This window comes from Pithys albifrons, chromosome 2 (assembly GCF_047495875.1).
Source record: "Pithys albifrons albifrons isolate INPA30051 chromosome 2, PitAlb_v1, whole genome shotgun sequence".
In the NCBI taxonomy this organism is placed as follows: Eukaryota; Metazoa; Chordata; class Aves; order Passeriformes; family Thamnophilidae; genus Pithys; species Pithys albifrons.
In genome coordinates this window covers 86,961,546-86,981,139 of record NC_092459.1, presented here as the reverse complement: position 1 = coordinate 86,981,139, position 19,594 = coordinate 86,961,546, and the positions used below count along the sequence as shown (strand labels likewise).

At 38.4% G+C, this 19,594-nt stretch overlaps 1 protein-coding gene across 7 annotated transcripts in view; it reads right to left on the bottom strand.

Annotated features, from left to right (window-relative positions):
• The window catches only part of DAAM2 (dishevelled associated activator of morphogenesis 2), a 215,156-nt gene that overhangs the window by 74,505 nt on the left and 121,057 nt on the right, over positions 1–19,594 (bottom strand). For all 7 annotated transcript variants that reach the window (XM_071576849.1, XM_071576831.1, XM_071576823.1 and 4 more), the window contains 2 exons: positions 12,684–12,758; positions 6,394–6,488 (listed from right to left, as the gene is read on the bottom strand). In XM_071576849.1, the coding sequence (XP_071432950.1) occupies positions 6,394–6,488; positions 12,684–12,758 (170 nt within the window). The remainder of the gene's footprint in view (positions 1–6,393; positions 6,489–12,683; positions 12,759–19,594) is intronic.

Sequence of the window (19,594 nt, the reverse complement as noted above, 5' to 3'; positions counted from 1 at the left end):
CCTATCACCTTACTACTCCACTGTTTGGTCTCTGTGCTCTTTGTTACACTTACCAGCAAATGCTGCTGTGGTTCACCTCAACATCTGCTGCATTTTCAATGGTGAATGAATTCTTTCCAACTGCCACACATTACACCCATGCTACTACACAGAAAATACATTTTCATACAGACTCATCACCACACTTCTAGTTACGAGTTCAAATTACCTTGAAAACCATTTTTAGGCTTAGCTCAAACTTTCAGCCAATACTACTTAGAGGCTTCCAGGATTTGGGTACACCAACAGAGCTGAACTCATTTTCACTCTGTCTCTCAGCTGTCCTGCCTTCACACTCCAAACCCATGATATACCTATAGGAACATGTTATATTTAAAAGGAATGTGTTCTTCAATAAAAGGCAAAGTTCTTTAGCCTCAGATGTTTTGTTTGATTGATTTATTGTTAGCTCTTAGCTTGAGGAGACATATTAAGGATGGAACAGGTCCACTGACAACTTGCAGTAGAAAAATGTACAGTAGAAACATCATAAATAGAGGAAATACATAATTAATCAGTTAGTGAATGAGACTTCAAAGACTGAACCTATAGTAAAGCAGGTTTATTTTGAATATTAACATCACCAGAGTTCTGTTTCTATTGTATTCTACACAAAATTTGCCTTTCTTCAGCTTAAAATCATGGAAACTGAGGATGAAAACAATATATGAGAAAGTCCTTGAAAAAGTTTAAGGTTTTGTTGAAAACCAGGGTTAAAAAACCCAAATGGGTCAAATAAGATCATGTAGACAGACCTTCAATAGAAAATGATGGACTCAGATAAGTCAGTTCAAACCAATCAGTGTTCTACTTAAAGTTCCCATGCTTAAAAATGGGAATTTAAAGATTTGAAAAGAGCTGCAAATAATTTCTCTAGATTGCTTTGTTTATCTCCTACCTCATCTGACATGTCATTTCAGGTAAGCGTGCTTTTGTGGAGTGTCTGAATGCCAAACTATGTGCATCACCCTTGAATTTTCAGTCTGTAAGAACGTACATCAACAATTATATGTCTATGACCACACTGAACACAATAATGCAGAAAGACACCTCAAGCAATGGAAAAGGTTGTTAACAATTGTCACCTGTGTAACAAATTAAAAATACCAAAAGTCTTTGTTGTGCTTTTACCCAATCCTTCTTCCTCCTTGTTAGATAATTCCCAATGTACCATCTTTCTTTTTTTGTCCAAAAGTAAGATGCTGTTGCTAATATTCATTAATAATGGAAGCACCATACTGAAAGACTGAATTTCACTGGTCTCTGTTTATGTCTCTGTACCAGCAAGACAAACCTGAGCCATACTTTATTTCTCTAGATAATATTGATTTGGCATATGTATGGTCTTTTGGTGGCTACACTCTATACTATGGGAATTTTCAGGGTCTACCTGGAAGTTACACTCACTATGCTGATAGATTTGCCAACTTTCAGCTTATTGGGCCAACAATTTGACCAAAAGTATGGAAAAACCTGGTGCTTTCAACAAAGTTTCAGTCTGAGGTTTGGGTTTTGTTCAAAATTGAGTTTCAAGGTGAATATCAGAGTAAGGGCAAGAACACATAGGAACATATGCACATCAAAAATGAAAACAAAGTTTAGTTGAACCCTCTTATGGCAATCTACCAAGTTTCACACAGGTCTGATTGCACATTCTTTGGATGCATCATCTTCTCTACCCTAATAAATTAAAGGAGCAAAAGTCCCTCTTTCTCTGGGCCAGAGAACAGGAGCAACACTGTGCACCAGGAATTTGGTAAGTCACTCAAGGCAGTTTGTTATTCAAACTGATAATAAAAAGATTAGGACTTAGTTCAGTTTCTGTAATGCATTTAGCTGCTGGCATGACAAAGACTGAAACAAGTGCATTCATGGCAAAAAGAATTGCTAGTAAGGATCTATTTGAAAATAAAATAAGCACAAAATCAACCTGTTACCAAACAATAGGTTGCCAATGAATTATGATCAATTCCCCGGGCTTAAAAAGTGCAGTTGCTCTTTGCCTCTACTACGGGAGGGCTAGTTTAAATTCTCCTTCTCCTCCTTACCTTCAAAGTTTCATTCTATACCTTAGCTATTCCCTCTGTCTTTTAGGGAAAAAAAAAAAACCAACCAAAAACCAAAACCAAAACCAAAAGCGAGACAGGGATTTTTCCTGTTCTTTTCAATTCCAGGGCTGAAGAAAGTCTTAAGATGGATGTGTTTCTGAAGATATGGAGAAATACTGATGGAAACATCCTTAAGAAGCAGCAGAACAAAGGGTCTCTTAAACATACTTTTGATGGAATACATACTCTTAAGTCAAGACAAACAAAGCAGTACAACCTTCACAGATTGTAGCCTGCTCTGATGACAACATTAAAAAAAGTGGTAACTGCACAAAAGTCACATTGTCCCGATTAAGTACAAACTCTCACTAAATTCACTGGCAGAGCAATTTTTCTAGGACTGTTAGGATGAGGTCATTCCAAAAAGGAGGCATGCGCTGGAAAGTGGTGTGTGTCACAAAACTTGATTAATGACATAATTTAAAACAATGTTGGGACTTTCCTATACTTTTCCTAGCCCAGAGAGCAAACAGTGAGCTGCATTACTCAATAGGAAGCAAAGCCAAGTTCCTTTCCATTTCAGCTGCAATCAGAAGCAGGAATCAAATCATGATTTTCATCTTCCTTTTTCTAAACACTTAGTTCCACATTCTCTGGAAAAGCTAGGAATCATGCTGGGGGAGGTAAAGAAATGGAAAAAAGCAGGTTTTGGGCCAACAGATACTCTCAGTATGAGGATTTGTCCGGTGTGGGGACGTGTGTGTGTGTGTAAATGTCTGTAGAGGAGAGAAAAAGAAGTGGGAGTTTAGCTGACAGCTGAAAGTCATAATCCTCACACTGTTTGGGGTTTGTGCATCTGTATGCCTCTACGCAGGGTGTGTGAGTTTGTGCAAAAGTAAACTCAACTTATACAAGTGTCTACTTCCTCACTGTATACACATGTGTAATTAACTTCCATCCCATACAGCCTCCATGCTGCAAAGTGAAGTCTTGTTCTAGACTGGAAGGTGTAAAGTTAAACATATTTGCCAACGCATTCTGGCTAACACATTCAAATACTCAAATGTAAATAAACTAGTATGTGTTTTAATAGGTGCTAAACAAGCAAATTAAAATCTCAGACTCTCACTTGACCAGTTTAGCACACTTTAAAAGGCAGGGCACCTCTTTGCCTTTCAAGTTTTACAGAGTGCTGATCAGAACGAGTTATCTAGCTCTAATAATAAACTTTTCATCCAAACACAGATGGGGTCACCTAAGAGGTACTGATCCACTGATGGATTCCAAGTGTAGGGGGTACAGTGTCCCTGTGAGACTCAGTGCAACTCAGGAAAGACAGAAAGATCATATGATGTGGGTGTACAGAGAGCAGGATGTTCCCACCCTGTTACCAGGCAAGGCTACACTTCCCTGCAGCATCAGTTTTCAAACCAGGGCACACATAATCCTGACAACTACTGAACTGTTGAAAAATTCAGTATAATAGATTTTGCTTGCTGGATGCATAAATGATCATCTTCAGTATGCACCTGAATACAACAATGCTAAATCAAACAAAAATAATAGGAGGTAAATCTGAACAAAACAAAAGGAGAAAAGCACACAGCAAAGGGGATTACTAATGATTCAGACTAAAGGCAGTACTTTTCTAGGGTTCCAAAAAGTTATTTTCTTCCCAGTCCCTTGTAAGTTTTTACTTTTCCTGCACTTCTGAACCTCCATTTTGGGGCACTAAAATACAAAAAGGAAAGCTCTTCTCTTACAGCTTCTGTCCAACAGTTTGTCATCACACTTGTTTATAGTCATAAGCTCTTACAAACCTGAAACGTGTTTCTTGACAAGATGCAGATGTGGGATTTTTGTTCTCTGAGGCTGGAATTGTTTCTCTGTGTTAGGCCATAACCTGGTTTTATTATTTCAGGGCAGTTCCTAAATAGCAGAGCAAAATGCACTTGCTCAAAAAGCTAGCTGCCCCAGGGATGCTTCTATCACCTTCTCTGCAAAGAGGAAAGGAACTTGAGTTTGGGTAGATCTGCTTTACTTTTTATTGTTAGAACTGGTGGGTTGAAATAGAGACACAGATTAGTATCATTGTTGTGCATTATCTACTAGAAGAGACACAGTCCTACAGTGAAATAAAGCAGACAGCCAAACACTTGCATTTTTCTTCTTTTGATACCTCTAGATCAGAGAATTCAAGCAGAGGAGCCTATTGGTAAGCTGTCAGAGCCCCTTTGTACTCTACCATCGCAAATGGATTCCAGACAGCTCATCCTGTGCGAGTTTAGGTCTCTATTTTCTTCAGAGGCCTGATGAGTAGAAGTGGCAAAGAAAATAGGATTTGATACCCAAATTAAACAAGAAAGACTAGTATTTTGAAGGCTTGGGTATCATAGTGCTTATGAGAGGGATTTGATGGAGCTGAGGGCCTCTCTACTGCAAGATTTCCATCAAGAAGAAATTGGCTTGTTGATCAGGCACTGGCATGCTGCCCATTTGGCAGCTAACAAATTGAGTCGCTGGAAATTAGTTGAGACACAGGACTTAAGTCAAAATTTGACTTGGCTTAACTGTTTTTTTTTATAAAAGCCCCACAGCCATCCCCAACGATTTAGAAGAGAACACTTTATAGGGCAGCCTATAGATGCTTGTACTGAAGCTTGTTAGCATTATTATAAACAGATGAAACAACAGGCTGTTGTCAAGGGCAGACGCAATACAGGTTGGAGAAGGAAAACCTGGCAAGACATTGAGCAAGAAACATTTCTCTTTCTTCTTTTCTATTGCCTTGTCCTCAACAAGGAGGCTGGGCTACCCTATTCAAAATGACAGAGTAGAACAACCAACAGTGGTCAGTTTCAGCTGGACAAAGCAAAGAGGCCTTGCCACCATGGCTACACTCAGTGAAAGCTATCACTATCACAGATTAAGCATCAAACCAGCTCCATATTAATGTAATAGAGATGCTACATCAAGTGTCAACAACACAGGACTTTTTTTAGAAGCCCTGTGAGAGTTGGGAGGTTGGCAGTCACCATGGCTTCCATTTTGACATAAAGTCCCACTGAACCTTACTGTATTCTCTGCTTTAGTTACTTAAGTCCTTGGGTGAGGTATCAATATAGGTCACGATTTCCCCAATTCCATGTTAAAAGCATTCACCCTACCCATATGTAAAGTTATTAAAGACTGATCAATCTTTATGCCTGAGAAGCACCAGAATCTGATTTTGTGCTCTCTTACAGCCCTTCACAAGGGGAGGTATACAGGAGGTTAAAAAAAAGAGGTTTAAGCTAACATGTTCTACCTCACATGTGCATGAGGTGAGAAGCAGCAGAGAGGCAATTTTTTAACCATCATGAAAGGGAGAAGCAGAATCAGCACCTAGCTCTGCAAGAAGTCCCAGAAATGTCTTCGCTTCAAGTCCAAGTAAGTGCAACGCAAATTCTTTGAGATAATTTGCTGGACTTTATTTGTTTGCTTGTTTGTTTATTTGTTTGATTCATTTGTTTAATTTGGTTAGGATTCCCCCCCCCCCCCCCCCCAAATCCTTGTTTTGTTAGGCATTACTGAAGCTCTCTAAACATATGATTTCAGCATAGTGCGGATGCAAGTCTTTGGCCAATCTAAAAGAGATTCAGAAATTTTTGATGTAGTGTTTCCTGAGATCATATCAACTACAGTTATTGCTTCTGCATAATGCTCTTCTAAGTGCTAAATTGAAAGATTTCCATGCTAGTTAGTTTGCTGTTGTTTAGAGCTTTGTTCCCAGAAAAAAAAAAACCTGCTTCAAAGGCACAGTACGCAATAAAGTCTCTTAACATTTTTCTATGCCACAGTTACACATAAAACAGGAAGAATGCCAAACCAGGTGATGTCAGATGGATTAGCTGCTTTGTACCAAAGAGTTCACATTACTAAAGATAAGAGGAAGCTTAAATTCAAAGTTCAGAGTAGAGGCTGAGATTTTGCCTAACACGAATCAAATTACGTGGGATATTCTGGGGGCTGTGAAGACTAAAATCTGATCTTCATAGTCATTAGCAGTGTTTGCAAATATCTGCCACAGATTTTTCACAGTAGACCTTTTCTTTTATTTTCCTGAAGCTACATGCTTCACCATTAGTGTGCCCTCCCAACCAGGCAGGTTCAGACCAGGGACTGTAGGGCTCTCTGAGGATTGTCTGAAATACCAGAGAGGCTCGTGTGAGGTGAGACAATAAGGTTTCTGTCCTTGCCACTCTTACCCATGTCACATCTGACCATAGGCAGGCAGTGAACTGCGATGAAAGACAAACAACATTACCTCATGGGCTGAGTTCGCAGAGCTGTCTTCAAGTCTTCAACTATTTTATTTTTCATTTCTGTTTCTTCTTCATCAAAAGCATACAGAGTCTGCATCTGTTCAGAAAATAAGATGACAATTAGGAAAGCTCGAGCTTCTTGAAAGTGAAGAGATGGGCCAGGAATTATGAAAAAAACCCTCTCCCACTAACATAGAGGTGTCTGCCGACCTCTCACCAGGAAAGCAATGCCTCAACTACAAAACTGAATCCAGATGTGGCTGCTTATGTGGACTGGCAGCAGCATATACCACTCTGCCACACTGGCTAAACTGGGGTTCTCAGATTACCCCCAAAAAATCACAGTTGCCAGTATGCCTGCAGAAAACTGTACCTAATTTGGAACAGCAATGTGGTGTGGTGATCTATGGATGTGTGAGGCAAAGTTTGTAGGGAGAGGCAATATCTTTTATTAGACTGACATGACTGGAGGGATTTGGGGGAGAAAAAATAAAAGGAAAAAAACCAAACCAGACTCGTGTCAGGTTTCAAAGCATAAAATGTTTTTCTTCAAGTGACTATACAGTCTGCAAGTACCTTGAATTACATTTTGTGTACATACAAATTTGATTTTTCTTTCCCCTTCCAAGTATATCACCTGTTTTAAGATACTGATGTTCCCTATACACTTTGTCCTTGATAATTAGGAACATTTACTTCAAAAAGCTGGAGCATCACAAAAACCCTGTCCCTGCTTTTTAACAAGTAACTGAAGCACGCGAAGACTAGATTTTCCCCCAGTCTGCAGCTTGAGATAACTACAGCTTGCTGTAGTTGCTGTGGGTCACTGTAAATTAAGGTGAGAGACAATGAGCGGAATACACACAAAAAATATGGTCCTCGAAGTCAGACAAAGGCATTAAAAAAAGTAGTTTATGAGAAAATTAGGGTTCCGGCTCTACACTCAGCATTGCTGCAACCTTGTCATGTGAAGCAAGACCCTACAGCATCCTTTGCATATATCATTCAGGCTCACAAGTCCCATGTGTGATTTTTTAAAAAGTCAAGACTTAATGCTGGAAATTCTTAGCCTATAGCTATATCTTAGTCACTTTAACTGTAAAATGAGAGGATAAATGACTCTTTTTGGCAGGACTTCTTGTGGATATCACTCAGTGGTATCTGGAAAGCAGCTCTAAACCCCTTCTCAAATGAATAACCTAATTAAACTAGTATCATCTATCAGGGATCTGATATTATACCTCTCTGTGGTGGAATATGAGTAGCTACAATTATGGCTCATTACAGCAAAATATTTCAGTCTTTATTTTACTATTTAGCAAGCACCAAAGAAAACCTTCCTCTCATTGGAACTTCTTTTAACCTTCTCTGCCCCTGCCACCAGCCCAACACCTCACGTCCCTTGGCAGTGCTTGCTTTTGTAAGTCATGTGATGCCAACACACGTGGGATCCTGAGGGTGGTCATTTGTCTGCATGCCATTGCTGTCTTATGCTGAACAGCTGGCACGGGGATATGTGTTTAACTCTAGGGGTCCTCTCTCTGATCCACGCTAAAGTCAAATTCACTCAGTAACAGAGCAGGCTATTTCCTGCCCTAACGCAATGACAGAGCGCTACTGATGGAAAATGAGCTGATGATGTTTTATCTTTTGCCAGCATCCCCCGACAGCCAGAAACATAAATTGAAATGCTTAAGCCAAGTTATATACGATCTCCCTCTTCGAAAAATAAACAGAAATCCTGAACAGGCCTTATGGAATCTCAATGGCAGAGTCCTCGGGTGTGATCTGGGGCTTGACTTGTATTTTCTTGGGTGACAGCCCATCTGGTCATCTTTCCTTTGGCCCATAATGCTCCTTTGAAAAGCTCCCATTCCTCCAATGGCTTAATTTCTCCTCTGAGCCATTGTGAGGGGAAAGTAAATGGATAGTAGGAAGGTGCTCAACAATATTACATTCAGAATGAAAAAGGCCCATTTCCAAATGAAACAAATACAAATAATCCTGCCTTTACAACAGAGGGTGATTATGGAAAACCCCTTTTCTAAAACTGCAGGCATCCAAGAGCCCTTCATTTCTCACTCCTGTGCATGGTCAGGAACTCAAATCCTCATGCCCTCTCTAAAGACAGACTGGTCGTGCATTTGCCTTGTGAAATAGCTTTTTCAGCAAGAGTTACAGAAAACATAACTGTCCCTGGGAGACAGAGGGGAGGGAACTGTCATTATTTGATGGTGGATTCCATTAATGTGGCTGACTGATGAATTGCTTTCCTGAAGTACAAACTGCACTCAAGGACTAATGTCTACTGGACTCAGGATGCAGCTAGTTACCATCAGCTAATCAAACATACTAGAGAGGGGAAGCAAAATAGTGCCAGGTCCTTATCTGGTCCCTAAAAAGTGGCATACATAAGGCTCTTTTTTACAAGCACATTTTGTATTTTTAGTTTTCCAGATCAAGTGTATCCTCTGGGAAAGTATAGCATCTAGTTACTTAATTTGCCAACTAAAAAAATTCAAGACTTTGTGAAAACAATCATTCATGTGAAATTTTTGGCTTAAAACTTCAGGTAGTGCAAGAAATTATTTTGAAATTTTGGCTTCACTTAAAATGAAACACTTTAGTTTTTTTAAAAACACAGATTAATTCACACACCTTATCCTAATGGCTAATTTTGCTAAAACTGCTGGGAAGGAAAATACAAGGACCATAATGTTGGAGTATGTTAGAGAAAGAGAGCAAAAAGAAAAGGAAAAAAAGGGCATAAACTAGCATCAGCAATACGCTGTATGACAGACCTAATTTTGCTTAATAGTCTCACACATGTGAAATGAAAAAGGAAAGAAACAAATTGAATTAGTAGTGAAAAAGCAACCCGAGTGTTCTGATTTCTCATTATAGTCAGCTGAAATTCAAGGTGCACCACATCTCTACCTACACAAGGGAGGAACTAAAAGAATAAGTATAAACTATATGTAGATGTAATTTTAAAAAAACTTCTGAGCAAGTAAGTTTAAAGTAACACAGATGTCAACTAACTGAAATGAAAGAGTGTTATCATCCACCTGCTAAATTCTGCTGAGAGATATATTCTTTGAACCTGCTGTGAAGCTGCTCTGCCTTGAACAAATGCTTTTTAAGTCAAGAAAAAGGACCTGGTTACAGCTGTATTTACTAATGTTGACCTCTGTTTCACACTCTTGACTGAGCCATCTCTCCAGAAAAGCTGGATCTGCAACTACTGTTCACCTGAAATCCTCTCTGTGGAAATGCATCACAGCCAAGATCATAAAAGCAACACAGTGCTGTAAGAACTTTTCCTCCCCCATGAAGTGAGAACTGTGTTTGTTTGCGCTGCCAACCAGTTGCATGGGGGGAAGAAGGCAGGAGGAGCACAGCAAGGATATTAACAGGGCAGCTGCTCTATTTTTAAGAAAAAAGCTTTAGTGTGCTGATGGCTGATGTGGAGAAAATGACAATGACACTGATAATGGAAACAATCTTACTTGCGGGCATGCAACCTGTCCACATCACCAGTACTGTTGACATCAGAGAACTAGACAAATTTGGAGTGTCCTCTTTCTAAATTAGCCATGATTAGCAGCTGTCTCTTTCTCTTGAGGACTCGTCTAGAAGACAGTCTACCAATGTTCTATTCAATCCCTTCCTTTCAGCCAGGCTACCTGAAGGATGGGACAACACCTCCACAGGAACGGCACAATACAGACTAGTAAAAAGATACAGTTTTACTGTCATACTCTCTTTAGGGAATTTGGATTAAAAACTATTAACATTTGAAAAGTCATAGCAACAGAAACAATTATGGGAACAGAAATCTGTCTGAAATGCATGGCTTTTTGAACTGGATCAGGAATCTAAAGTGCTTCCTAACATAGTGGTCTAAGGTTACAAGTAGGGAACGTCAAACATGTCAGGAATCACCACATTACTCTCAAACATAATCTGTGAGGGGCAGATATGACGGGTAACACTGCAGTGACTCTTTTGAGAAAATGATCCTTTAGCACAAGAGCCTCGAACTGCTGAAATCCACAGAAAGGTTCTTAATGACATTGGAAGGATAAAGGTGCCATTTCCACTTTCTCAGTGAGTAGGAAGAACAGTTTTGCCAAGCTAATAAGTAAAAAAAGAACTTCGTAATTAAACAAAAGGATATAGAAAAAGATGTGAAAGCCACATATAAAAAGATTCTTACGCAATGAGTTCACGGGAGATGCAAGGATTAAATTTTATTAAAAGCAGGACTTAAGGCATTTGAAGCTAACACTTCTGTGATTATTACTTCCATTTCAACTTTAATACTTCTTGTAATATTTCTAATTAAAATATTGCAGTACTTGATAGTACCCAAGAGATACAACTGAAATAGACTAGACAGTGTCAGGAAGCAGCATGAAACATAATTTTCTTTCACCACTTCAAAGTCAGCTCTACTTGGATGCAGTTTAAGAATAATAAATTCAAAAAAAACCACCACTAAATTTAGAACTGAAATTATATGGGACCCAAAAATAACTATTTGAAAGTTTAAAATCTCAGAGGTCTAAATAATAATGAACAGAACATATCTTTCAAAGTGTGTTGGAGCTGGTTATCAGCTTTATTACTCCAGTTTTCCGCTGACACAATTTCTGTAAAATCAAGTCAACTAAGTTTCACCTGTTTAATAGCAAAGCAACTAAGAGGTTAATTAGAAGCAGAGGTTTAAACCCCAGTGTGTCTTCTCAAGATGTCAAGCATAAAAGTAACATTTTAGAGTCTGGAAGCCAAATAAAAGGTTATCGATAATTCAGGCACTGGCACTCAGGCACACAAACAACACTACCAGGTTGGTGTTTATTGGTACTCTTAAAACATGTTTAAAATTAGAAACTAGGCCAAAATATAGACTCATTCCATGGAACTGCTCCAGATTTACAACAGTGGGGTACACATATTCACTCCAGGTTTACATCAAGATCATTTAAAGACTAATCCAAAAGTCACTGAAATCAATGGAAAAACTTCAGTAGATTCAAGAGGCCTTGGATCAAATCCTACCAGAAGTATTTGGCTCAGTGACATTGCAAGGTTTCATACTCATTTTTTTCCTTAATGGCCCTTGTAGAGTAAATTTGTTCAGTCAGGAAATCAAAGCACAATGTCATGCCAGTCACTAAAGCTCAATGTCTTTTCTCAAAACAAGTCCATTTTCTTTCTATTCCATTACTGTGTCCCATGGAAATATGGTATGATGGTAAGGTGATAGTTTTGTTTATTCATGACTCTCAGTAGAAAGCAGTGTTTCTTTTATCCTCTTACAGGGAGTTATTATAACTTGTAAATCTTGTTTTACTCAGTAAGACGTATTTCACCATGCAAAATGCATCATAATTGGCATATTTAGCATCCATTAAGGCATTACTTTTACTTTATAGCTCATAACCACAATAAAAAAGGTGCAGAGAAATCTTTAGAAGTCAGAAATAAAAACATAAGTAAACAAGCAAGATGTGCTACCTAAGGTGCTAGGAAAAGGATTCTATCATCATTTCTGCACAACCACCAACTAAAGCTGAGTAGACCCTACACAGGATTAATGGGAGGCAACATCTGACTATAAAAATCAGTAAAAAGATTAAATTTCAAAATGTAAAATCCACCATATCAAAGAAGATCAGTGGACACTACATGCAGGTATTCTGATTCTACTGGATGCTTCAGAGGAAGAGCCATTCTATAGAGTTGTTGAACCAGGACAATTAAAAAAGTTTTCCTCAAATACCTTGTTGGCTTGTATTTTATGTCTAAGGTGTTACAGCCTTATGTTCCTCTATTTATATGCTCTTATATAAGTGGATATTATCTTATATAAATAACTACTTTTTTTTTATTTTTTCCATTAAATTATTAGCCCAAGTGTTATTTTGTAGATTAGTTACAAATCAGTTTGAAACCACACAAAACAAAACTTCACCTAATTTTCAAATAGTTGCTTTTCTGATTCATCAAATATTCTCTTGAATTTTCATTCCAGACTCTAATGTGATTGCCTTCAGAGCTCAGTATTGGAGAAATGAAAACTGGAAATACTTATGGTGCTTTCTAATATACTGCTCTGCTAAAGCAGGGCTCTTTCTTAATCCACATACTCATCTTCTTTCATAAGTCCTATTTTAAACCAGTAATGCATTTGGAATAGTATTGTTTCTCCTTTTGAAATTTCTTCCTAAAGAAACACATCTCTATGGTAGGACATCTTCCCTGCTTTACAGGAGAGGTGACTTACTGCTGCCATGGAATTGATGCGGTCAATGTAGTAGTCTGGCCAGCTGGTAGCAAGCTTATTAGGATCTTCTTGTTCCTGAAACAGAAAGTTAAGCAAGGTTACACAAGAAGTCTTTACAGGATGAAGTGCCACTCTAGAACCACCTGGGATTCTTCACTGCTCTACTCTTTATTGTGTTATCTCCCCCATATTCTTGTACAATGCATATAGATGTGTGGCATTTATTACAAACATTTCTGAAAGTGTAAAGTTAATGTTGTCGCCATAGTGTGTCAGATAAAAAGACTGCCCTTCAGCTAAGACCATTAAGCACAGAATTATAAAGTTTGATGGAGACAGTTATCTTTGGCATCTAAGCAGCAAACCTCAGCCCCTTAAACATATTATGTTTCCCAGTAGAAGGATAGCCCATTTACAGATAGCAGGTTTACATTTTGTAGCTTTATAGTGACAGATCTTATAAATTATTTGGCCTCTTTACTGCTAGGGTGATGTTGGAACTCAGCAACAAAGGACTTTAACATCTGCTACAGAGAAAAAAAATCAAGCCAAAGAACCTAAAGATAAGCCACAAGACTGCATAATTTTGATGTAATAAATAAAAACAGCTTCAGACTGGACATTAAGAAGCATTTCTTTACCAGGAGCATGGTCAGGCATTGAACAGGCAGCCCAGAGAGGTGGTCAATGTCCCAAGCCTGTGAATATTTAAGAGGCATTTGGACAATGCCCTTAACAAAATACTTTAACTTGGTCAGCCCTGAATTGGTCAGGCAGTTGGACTAGATGAACACTGCAGATTTTTTACAACTGAAATAGTCTATTCTATGCTATCCTATAAAGTTAAGCAAAATCTCAGAACATCCAAAGTTAATAAATAGCATCCCCTCAATTACAGTAGAGGCAGTATTAATCCTTCTTTCCCTACCTCCCAAATAATCCACCTGAAATCCTCTTCACTAAACTAATCTCAATCAATCTTCTAAAAGAAGGCCTATACCAATTCAGGAATCAGTTTTCTTGTTCCTTGACTGCTCAATGGAAATGAGATTTCCGTCTACTAAGTCTATTTCTAGATAAGTGTAATAGTCACTGGCAACATGAGGATTGGTTTCTAGGTTCCCAATTTTCCATTATAAACTACAAATAACTAATATTAAGTCTCCTAGTATAAGATATGAGATTGAACCACTTGACTCATCCTGAGTGTGTCCAAAGATGTATGAAAACTGCGTGGATCTCACCAGTGTTGTCTGTGCATGGATGCTTAATCATACAAGAAAAGCTGATCTGGAAGATATGCATAACTATTAAAAGTGTAGGTTTATCAAAGCACCTCAGCACTATTTGGTTTAGAGATGAGAAATAGCTCTATATGCTATTGAGCCACATTCAGGAAACATGCTGCTACCTGACAATTTCCTGCCAGGCTACATACCAGCACATGGCAACAATTCTGCACAACTCAAATTAAAAACAAAGTCATTACTGAGGTTTTCATCTTTCCTTTTCTTTCTACTGTAGAGAGAAAAATAGATTTCTGAGTTGAGAAAGAGGTTTTTTAGAACTGCAGGCAGTTTTCTATGGCCTATTGGCAGGTGCTAAGTTTGTTCTGTGAGAAAGAGACTAGCAACTTGCAAAACAAGGGAGATAGGAAAGTTTTGAGTTATTCTGCTCATGGCAAAGGAATTTTGAGATAACGTGGTCATAGCAATGGTGCTAAAAGTGTCATCCAATTAAAGCCGTGATGAGTTTTACAAACACTGTGGTTTCCACCTATGGGATAGAGCTATGTGTGGGAATAAGGATAAGATATATTTTGTAATTAGAAGTTGAAGTGGGCTTTTACTTGGTTCTTTTCTCTCCCCATGGAGCTTTTGAATAAACTATCTTTTTGAGTGTAAGCTGTGACTTGAATTTTCTCTTTCCAACAAGATTTTCTATGAACTCACACAACCACACGCTTACATTCTGCCACTGGTTTTTCAACATGTAAATTAAAGTATCTCCATTCATAATATTGGCAAAACAGCTTTGTCCTCATCGAGAAAAAAGAATGTAGAACAGACACATCTAAACAGGTCATATAACTTTTTATTAAACCCTTACACCCAAAGGAACAATTAAGAGCAGAAGATTTAAACAAAGCATCAGCATCATACAGTAGAATACCACTGTATAAAAAGTATGAAAGACTGGCAAAGTGGTAAGATATAACAACTCTATCCACAGTTACTATGCTTCCACCACCTCACGATAATAAATTAAGAACAAGGTCACATTTCTCAAATTAAGTGAGAAGTTCTGCTGACTTTCCTTACTTCCCTTTCCTGGCCACAATGAGCAGGAATCTGATGGACCCAAACCTATGACAAGTAGCACATTACAGAAAAATCCAACTGCCTACCAATAGCCTGCTAGAATTGCCACACTGCCTGTTATTGGTAGACTGCCTTTTGCTTACCCTTTCTGTGCAGAATCATATCTAGTGGCAACCATAACCCTGACAATGGTTTCATACTTGGCAGACCTTAACCTCCCATGCAAAAATCAAGAATTTACTTTGGCAATGGAAAAATTAATAAAAACATGCCTGAGATAAATACTGCATTATTTTATATGACAATCTTATCACCCTCAAAGAGAACAATAGAGATGAAGAGCTAATCTAGAAGCAGTGAAGTAAGGTCATTCTGCAGGGAGCTAGTCTGGGCCACCAATCTGAAGGGCAAGAAGTGCTTATGTGCCTTTCTGAAATTTTTTATGAAAGTCCTAGTGACAGCTATAACTTTTGCAGAGTACATATGACAAGAACGTTGTCAGAAAATAGAATACATATATTCTCTATACTTCTCCTGCCTCCATTCTGAATTCCAAGTAAGGAAACAAACACACATAAATTAAGGAATGCCTGAATTCATCCTTTGTATTTCAAAATAAGCTATCATACTTTTTCTTCTTGAAATTCTTTAAGGGGGAAAAAGAAAGGTATAAATACTGGAATGGCAAAACTACCTTATCTAGATGTCTATGTTAGACATGCAGGCTGAAAAGCATCAGGAGAGATACACTAAAAAAATCAGATATTTCCTACTTGAACCCAAACTACTAGAAGTTTCAATCAGAACCAAGGCCATGAAGACTCTGATCTTCCAAAGTATATCTATATATTTGGTTAGCTTAAAAAATGAGGCAAGGACTTCAGTATATCCTGGTTTTGACCATTCTCCATCCAGTAAAAATTGGTCTGAACTCTGAGTCTGTAAGTCTTATGGTTTGGATTTAATTAAAACTGGGAGAAATTCTGTTTTAGTAGAACACCACAAGTTTAAGATTTTTTTCCTGAATTAAAGGTGAGACTCAAGATGTATCTAAGACTGCTGAGGTCAAAAAAGTTTTAGCAGATACTCCTTGATGTAATTCCTCACTTTCTGAAGTTGTTTTGGTCTAGAAGCATATCCAGCAGAAAAGTCCATTCAATCTCAGTGGTATTCCACTCCCCCAGCTCACATCAGAATTTTATGGCTGTCAGTGTGTGCTTTACTTCACTGGACTGAATGATTATTTACTTAGAACGTGGCACTCCATTTCCAGTATGAAGTCCCAGAAAGATCCTTATACTCAGGATAAGGATTTAGATTTTTACCCAGCCCCACGAAGTCATTACGTGGCAAAGTGTTATTATAGCCATCACCTGGGCAACATTTTGAAGGAGAGTCAAGTTTACACCTGTAGCATCACAGCAGTTGGGAAAAAAGAAAACAAAACAAAACCCCAGATTTAACTGCCTAAACAATGTGTGTTCTACCCATGCTAAGAAATTGCTGTATAAGAGTTTCTGTCAGAGATGGAAAGATGAGTCAAAAATGGAAAGCAATTCTGTATGTGGTGTGGGGCTCAACATCAGGGTGCTGGGGGTTTTGTTCTGTTTTTAACATATTCAGGGTTTTGAGCTTCAAATAAAATCTCAGAGAAAACTGCAAGGCAACTTGATCATAATAGCAAAACCCTACCCTTGCTCCGGGAGACACAGAGAAGGAAAAAAAAAAACAACCAAAGGAAAAAAAATGAGGCTCTAATATATAAAGCCATATAGGTATCAAAAGCTGGAAACAATAACCCATCTGTATAAGGAAAAACATTAGCTGAAGGAATCTATTAAAGCAAAGCCTTCTTTTAGCTCCTTGAATAGTGTAAATATTACATTAAAAAACAGGCGTCAGCTTGTGGACTTTATACAGGGCCATACCATTCTTCACTGAAGTAACAACTATGTAACTGCTGTGAAAACAGGATCTTGATACTATACAAGCCTGCAATATAGCCAAGGTATTATATAGGCTTTGACACTAATTTGGACAGGCTCCATGACTTGGTGGAAAGTGGAACTTATGACTTCATCTCAAATAGGACTTAATGGAGTTCTGCAAATATTTGGACCATCTAAACCAATCAAAATGAAAGAAAATAAAGCAAAGAATTGTGTGCACAGCTCAGCTGATCCCGAAAGCCTTTTTGCAAATCCTGCGGGACTTGATCCATCAGGCAAGCTGTTTCTAGAGAGCAGACTTCCAGTGGATGCCATGTCAGTGGGACAAGCATTTTCAATACAAAGACTACCATATAACAGACTTAAGCAAGCATTACAGACCACTGTCCAGTGATGACACATTGCTATTTTACTCTGCAGCAAAAAGACTCCAAAAATGTTGACCAGTTCTCTAGAGCATGTCCTGAAAATCTGAGCACATCAAAGCATTAATAAATACATCCACAAAATTAGCAACTTTACAAGGCTTCTTTCCTACAGATGGAAAGGGAGAGGCATATATACTGACATGACCATTACAACTCATCCAGGAAAACAAACACTGATCGGACACTGACTCCAGCATGCTCTCATTTCCAGTATCATTTATAACAGGGCGTTTTTATCCAATGTAGACAATTACCAACTCCCTGGGATCAGTAGATGCTGGCCATCCCTGGGTGTCCAACCACTACATGGACTCTGCCACTACCTGCACACATGTCCATGTATGCCAGACTGATGAGTCACAAAGCCTTTCTATCATGCAAACTATAAAATAACACTTCCTTATTGAACATGTGCATCAAGAAATGCATCATATGTTATGGCTGTCATAGGAAAAGCATGGATAGTATTGGGATGACATCTACTCCTTGGCAACATGACTTCCTACTCAAGTCTCTTCACAACAGCCAACAGCTGCCCTTACTGTTTTACACTGTTTAGAACAGAATGGGAACAAGCCACACACTCGATGCTGGAAAAATGTGGTTTTAACATCTTTCTTGGACAAGAAGCTGTGATATTGTTCATTGAGCTCCTCTCCACATCAATAAAAACAGTGTGCAAACACAGATGAAGAACAGGAAATGAGGCTACTGTAATATAAATTCCCATTCAAGCTTATTCATTGCATTGTGTCCAGACACTGCATGCTCAAGTTTATACTTAGGTCACAAAAGAATTGCATTTTTTTTTGCAAAAGTCACCTTAAGGTTAGTGTAGTTCCTCCTATCAATAGCCTTCATGCATCACTCTAGTACAACACAGAGCTGAAAGACAGGTTAGTTCACTTGGCCAGAAGGGTCAGCATCATCACAATAGAAATGAGAATACTGATTACAAATAGCTGGGAATCTTTCAGGGATTTTTTTTTTGTTTGGTTGGGTTTTGTTGGTTTTTTTTTAATGCCAGTTCACTGAAACTTTTACATGACTTTTATCAATTGAGATGAAAGCTTTGCTGGGTAAAGATTCTCCGGTTTTGATTGAAGCCCTCACACACTCTTTAGAACAACAGCCTAGCTGGTAAAATGTTCAACTGAGATGCTCAGGATTCAGATCTGCGTCCATGTTCTATTTCAAACTCATGTGCACAACCCTTGCTCTTCACATGAATATTCTGGCCACTAAAACAAGGTGCAGTTTTTGTTTGCTTGAAGGATGGAAGATGGTTATTACTGGTGCTTGATTTCCCACAAGTGCAATTCTTTTCCTTTTAGAGCTGTACAGACTCAAGTCATCGCATCATCTGCTATTAATGCTGAATACAATACAATCTTGTAACACCTGGAACTATACATGGACAAAAGTCCTTAAAGAAATTCATGTATTGGGTTTTTCAGCAAGATTAGCAGAAACAGGGAAAATGGGACCCAGGCAATTACAGTTCCCAGTTACACAGGAAGTCTGTAGCACTGCCAAGAATCAATCCATACTGAAGTTGTGCTGCACTCTCATCCAAATCACCATTTTCCCTTTTTTCATGACTGACCTAATGACTTTTCTTCACTTTAGGGAGTTCAGCTTTCAAAGAAACATTTGCTTGTTCATTAACACATTGTCCCTTCTACTGGCTATATCTCAGTTCAGAGCAGCCAAGGTTTCACAAATAAAAAGTACTTTTATTAAAAGACACAAAACGTGTTTGATCTGCTGTGGGACACAATGCCAATCCAGAAGTGCAGCTAAAATACATCTAAGCTTTTCAGACAGTTTATGCCTTCAAAAAGCCAACCACATCCCAAGAGATGCTAATTTTGAAACAGGACAGGACTGAGCCATTCGCTAGACAGATGTGGTCACCACTCCATTTCTCAGACTCCATGACTAGCATTTACACAAATATTCTCAGAGTTTGGGGAAGGAAGCTATACCCAAGCCTTTTAAGAGCAATTTACCCAGACTGAGAAAAACAAACATTACTTCTTTCGCTGGAATTAAGCTATTGATGTGCAGATAATAATCCTTCTGCTACAAAAACAATGTACTGTATAACTTATTAAAAGAGAATATTTATTAAATCACCAGGTGGAGCATGCAACTGAGTAGTTTCTAATTACCTCTCACAAAGGTCAGGTATAGATATACAACCTTCCAGT